Consider the following 6,040-nt stretch of genomic DNA (forward strand, 5'->3'; position numbering starts at 1 on the left):
TGGGGTTGTACTTCAGTACAGTAAATACTTTATTACTTCCCACCATTGCGAAGAAATAACTACTGTATCTATCCCATTTGTATTAGAATACACATAGAACATCGAACAGGCCATTTCTTTGGGGAAGGGATATCGGGACATTTTTTATAAGATTGTCTCATTCTTTTGCCACGAGCAGAGTGAATGATAGGTTGGTATGCTGGGCAACAACAGCACACTATGTTGACAAGCCCCAAGCCACAAAACCTCCATTGACATAAATATGCAGATTCCACACCTAAAACTTAGAATGGAAGACATTTGGATTAAAGGTGAAACGCCTTCAACAAACAAGGAAAGTCCAATTGCCTTGATTCGACGTTTGCAGATCAAGATGTATCGCCGTGGCGTTACCTGGCAGTTTGTGTTGTGCTGTTGTTTGTGGTCTTCTCAACGAATCGAGATCTTATTTTGAAATGGGCCCTGGTGGGGTTTTACCGTAACGACGTTTGTAAACGGGCAAGACGAATGTGTGCGTGTGTGATTGCTTGGCTGCGGTGAACATCATTGACTACCTGGCATCTGCACCGCTCAACACTAACGTCAGGCTGCTCTTTTGGGACAAAAAGATACAGAATCCAAACCAGCGAGTCGGTGAGCTTGTATTTAGTCGTTTCTGTCGCGTCTAAAATGAACAACTTGGGAGGCGCAAATGTCTTTCTTCGTAACATCAGCTACATTGTTAACTCGCTAGCCACACGAGCTAGCAGGCTAGCAATGAGCTAGATAGCATGAACTGCTCTTGTTGCAATGAAAGTTTGTCTGACGTAGTGTTTATCAAGAAAAGTTCACATTGGCAATACTTCCCACTTTGCACTTAGTGCTGCACGCGGAGACGCTAGTCTGTATGGTAGCGACTGAACAAACATTCGTTTGCACTGGAGAATGGAAAAGGGTGGACGTCACGGTGAGTAAGTGGGTAGCACATCCAAGGTAGGGTGTTCGAATCCGGACCGTCCTGTGTATGTTTTTTTTTTCTTTTTTCTTATTTCTTTTTTCCACCTTAGGTTTCCGCCCACATTCCAAAAACATACACGTTAAGTTTATTGAAGACTAAATTGTCCAAAGTGTGAATGTAAGTGGTGGTTTGTCTATTTGTGCCCTGCGTTTGGCAGCGACCATTTATTGGTGTACCGTGCCTCTCGCCCAAAGTCAGTTGGGATAGACTCCAGCTCACCCTCCACGCTTAAAAAAGAAAATCGATGGATGGCGAAGATGCGGGATCCTGTTCAACACGAATTCCGTTAAAATGATTAAATTATGTTGTTGTGCATTTTACTCTCACTGTTTATGGTTGGAATTTGTACGTACTATTTAGTGTGTAGCAGCCATTTGGTAATGTAATAAGCACATTTAAATGAGAAACTAATTTTGCCTGAAAAATAAATTGCACAGCCAGAATCTCATTAATTGTTGTGTTGTTGATGGACATGATTAGACTGAGCTTGCACTTGGAGGTTTTGATGAGGTTTGTTTGTTTGCTTGTTTTTCACATGTAAAAGTGAATTGAGCCAAACCACGTTTGTTGCTCCGTGTTTTGGTCCTGACCAAGTGGGTATTTCTCTACAAATGGAGAATGGAGGCTGGGGCCATAGGGTAAGAGATGCTTGCAAGCCATAACATCACGTCTTTGTGTGTCCCATGTCCTTGTGTGCTCTGAAAGGTTATTAAAATAAATTAAAAATCCATTATTATTATCTTTATAAATAAAAATGTAATAGATTTTACATGGCACCAAAATAATTATGAATAGGGATTTACAAATACCACTTTATGACAGACTGAGTACGAATAGAAGTACTTCCATATAAGTACAGTACTTGCGGATGACAATTACTGATGCGTGACAATGCAATTGTGATGAAATTGTTTGATTTTAATCAAATATTGTTTAAAAACACTAACTTCTTGAGCATGGAGTTTCACTCAAATATAACACGTTTTGAGACAACTTGTGATTACTCACATTTTAACGTCCAACTGCATGCTTTTCTAGCAGCCGTAACTTACCTAATGTTAGATCATGCAAATTTTTTTGCTCAAAACTACAAGACTACACATCGTTGACATTTTATTAACAACTACAAGCAAAGCAGACTACATAAGCATCTTTCGCGGTGACTTAGCGATCGTGAATTAATTGGCCTCTTTATTAGGGACAGCGAGGAGGTGATTGCGACCGTGTATGTTATTGTCTGTATTTAAAAGAGGCTTTCATGCTTTTTTAGTGGAAGAGTCAAACAAACTGATGTTACATATAATAATATACAATATTACTGAGGTACAGAAACTAAATTAATCACTCCGATACTTTAAGGCACACATGTCAAACTTGTGGCCCGGGGGCCAGATCCTGCCTGCCCTGCAAAAGATGTCCGTCGACTTCATGTTTCTTTGGAAAATACCAAAATTGTAAATTGTCTTCACTTGTAATGTGACGTATAACGTTGAGATATTGCAAGCATTTTAATAAATTCTTTTTTACTAATCTCCCCTTTAAATGAAATTCAATAATAGTTGAACAACCGTTTTTTTTATTAGCTTCTGATTTTAAAAAGTCATCCATCAATTTGTTGCGTATATGTAATTATATGAGGCGACAATTCAATTATATGGGTTCACAGTCATAACAGCCCTCCGTGGGAAGCCAACGACGTGACCTGTGACAAAAATGACTTTAATACCCCTCATTTAAGGGAACCCACATTTTGTTTTATTTAACTCGCCCGGAGGACGTAGCAATCGTACGCACAGCTGTACACATTTTGTGCCGCACACCTCTTTTTGGGAAATCACTCGTTTATCCGTTCAATTATGAGTATGAAACTCAATGAATCATGACCTTTTGATATTAACAGTTGCTATGAGTTTAAGTAATATACTAAACTGCAGTGGAATGTCAGTACTCACCCAGAAAAGACGAATTTTTCAGCATCTTAAGCGTCCTTGCATGGATGTCCACAGCTACAATCGATACTTTCGTCTTCTACTCGGTGAACCCCTTCCCTGATTAATGAAAAGGTTTCAGGTAAAAATATCCGCCATTAAGCTCGTAAGGACCGAATATCCAAAGTGTTCTCTAAGCCGACCTTAAAAAATTGCTGTGACATTTCTGACTGCATCATTTGCCATAAAACTTGACTTAAATAGCGCAAATTGAACGTTATTCATAAGAACAGCGGTGAGGGCAGTAGAAGAGGTCCCGTACTTTAGTCATCAGTTCTTTTTCCGTGAATATATTTGTTATGGAGGATTTTAGAGACACTTGAAGTTTTCATTCCATGTTTTTCCAAGAATACTACCAAGATGATCGCCACTTGTTACGTTCCTTTTTACAGAGCATAATTTGCAGTCAGCTAACAAAGTGTTGTCATCCGTGTTTACGTTAAAGTTTATCAGCACGGCTGACTTGACTCCTACCTGGAAGATATACTGTATGTCAGGCTGGTGAAATGGTATTACTGTCATAGTATATGAGCAAGTATGAGTACAGATGTACTTTTAAGTATCGGCACTGGTGTGTCCCTACTGATAACAGTTGATTTGATGGCTTGAATTGGTGTAAATGCAATTAAAACATGATTCCTCTCTCATCTTTTCTTTAGATGACTACTCTTGTTACCTTAAACGTAGGAGGTCACCTGTACACCACCAGTTTGTCCACACTGCAGCGTTATCCGGACTCCATGCTGGGGGCCATGTTCCGGGGAGATTTCCCAACAGCCCGTGATTCGCATGGAAATTACTTTATTGACCGTGACGGCACACTTTTCAGATACATCCTGAACTTCCTGCGGACGTCAGAGCTAACCCTACCGGCTGACTTTACAGAGACAGACTTACTGAGGAAAGAGGCAGACTTCTACCAGATTGAACCCTTGATCCATTGCCTAAGTGATCCCAAGCCGCTGTACCCTCCCGACATCTTCGAGCAGGTTGTGGAGCTTTCCAGCACCCGCAAACTATCCAAATATTCCAACCCAGTTGCCGTTATCATCACACAGCTAACTATAACGACAAAGGTCCATGCCCTGCTGGAGGGTATTTCCAACAACTTCACCAAGTGGAACAAACATATGATGGATACCAGAGACTGCCAGGTGTCCTTCACCTTTGGGCCATGTGACTATCATCAGGAGGTGTCCCTGCGAGTTCATCTCATGGACTACATCATGAAACAAGGCTTCACCATCCGTAACACGCGTGTGCACCACATGAGCGAGCGGGCAAATGAGAATACTGTAGAGCATCACTGGACATTCTGTAGACCGGCACAAATAGTTGAAGACTGAATTGTTTTTGCTGAGTACACGTGCTGTGATTTCAAGGTCAAATGCGCATATCATTGGATAAAGGGAGTATTTTTACTTGTTCAGTAAGAATGTTATCCTCGTCAATCAATCAATACTTTATTTATCGAGCACCGTTCATACGTGTTTTCCAGCCTTTATTGAGGCCAGGCTTTTACGGTAGAAAGATTTCACGGAGCGCCACTAAACAAAAATGTCACAAACCGTATATACTGTAGTAATGACGAATGAAAACTTTACTCTGTAAAGTTGTCAGAGCTGATATATTGCAGGAATTAAAGAAAGACACATGGAGAGCTTCAACAGCTCTCCCATCTGGTGGAAGAGCATTTAATTGTTCTGCCTGTCACTGTACTTCACTTGCATAGATGAACAAAGTATACATTATTTCCAGTAAACACATTTAGATTTTTGGACCAATTAAGTGAATTTAATCATTTTCCATTGCAATAAAAGCACGTTGTTTGTCCTCCTGCCCCACCCCATAATGACCATCCCATGTTTAAAACAAGTAATAATCTTGGGGGGAAAAAAGACGACTGAGAACAGAGTGGAGTGAGGATTCATAAAGCACAGTTTTAAAAAAAACAAGAGCCATGACATGTCTCAGTAGCGACACTCTGTATGTGATACAAATGTTTGTATGTTGTACATTTTAAAATTAGCAATACATCCTACGGCTGTTATTCCGCAACAAAGTCATGAGTGGGGACTGCTGCCTCTGTGTGTATGGTATTATACATTAAACTTGCCTTTGTCTTGCTGTACGACGCATTTGATGAAAGGCCTGTAAAAAGTACCACATGGGATGCTTGCTTTGGGGTTCAGCAACCTTCTTGTATTTGAGGGCTCTTGGAATCCTCCTCCTTATGGCACTTTGTTGAAAATTTTCATTTTGTGTTACAAGTTGTTCTATCCAGCAAAATTTTATAGAGGGAGGCCATTTCTGGTGAGCCCATTGTGGCGTTTGAAAGAGCGTCTCTTAGCGCTTTATAATCTTAACGGTACTTTCTTCTGTCCCGTGTAGTTGTTGCATGTTTAATGTATGTGTATTAGATGTCTGTTTGCAGTTTTGTGTCATGCTGTTACACTTGTCCTCAATAAATCACTGTTTGTATTTGTCAGTGATTTAAGGTATGACAATACTGAGTAAGTGCGTACAAAGAGGGTTTCCTTTGTGGATGAATAAAGTATCTAATTATTCCTCTGTCATTGTTTCTCTACAGCTGTCCTCCATCTAATATATCTTTCTCCATACATCCATCTCGCTTCAGTGGGTCTAAAAGGTCTACACCTGTTCAACCTTGGTTTTATCAAAACATCAAATCTCCCACACGTGGCCGTAAATTTAAAATGTTGGGTGTAAACAACACTGCTTGAAGCATATTTTGGGGGGAATGTTTGGCCACGACCCTTGTGAGGCTAAGCGGTATGGAAAATAGATGGATGTTTTCTTTTGTCTGCTTTTATCTCAAGTAGACTTCCATCCATCCATTTTCTGACCCACTTATCCTCACAAGGGTCACGGGAGTGCTGTAGCCTATCCCAGATATCATCGGCTAGGAGGCGGGGTACACCCTGAACTGGTTTGCAGCCAATCGCAAGGAACATAGAAACAAACAACCATTCACGCTCAAAGTCATACCTACGGGCAATTTAGAGTCTTCAATTAACCTACCATACATGTTTTT

At 40.5% G+C, this 6,040-nt stretch overlaps 1 protein-coding gene across 7 annotated transcripts; it reads left to right on the top strand.

The window, feature by feature from the left end:
- The first annotated feature begins 452 nt into the window (after positions 1-452).
- On the top strand, positions 453-5,556 carry kctd6b (potassium channel tetramerization domain containing 6b). Of its 7 annotated transcripts, none has more exons than XM_061778414.1 (4): positions 453-633; positions 861-972; positions 1,542-1,635; positions 3,645-5,556. In XM_061778414.1, the coding sequence occupies exons 2-4, from the start codon at positions 887-889 to the stop codon at positions 4,329-4,331; spliced, it is 867 nt and encodes a 288-aa protein (XP_061634398.1). In that variant the 5' UTR covers positions 453-633; positions 861-886; the 3' UTR covers positions 4,332-5,556. The 7 variants fall into 7 exon arrangements, with proteins under 7 accessions (XP_061634398.1, XP_061634434.1, XP_061634406.1 ...); XM_061778450.1 differs by having other exon boundaries at positions 861-946; XM_061778422.1 differs by lacking the exon at positions 861-972 and having other exon boundaries at positions 454-633.
- Positions 5,557-6,040: the final 484 nt, after the last annotated feature.

The sequence above is a fragment of the Phyllopteryx taeniolatus genome, chromosome 1 (genome assembly GCF_024500385.1).
Source record: "Phyllopteryx taeniolatus isolate TA_2022b chromosome 1, UOR_Ptae_1.2, whole genome shotgun sequence".
NCBI lineage: Eukaryota > Metazoa > Chordata > Actinopteri > Syngnathiformes > Syngnathidae > Phyllopteryx > Phyllopteryx taeniolatus.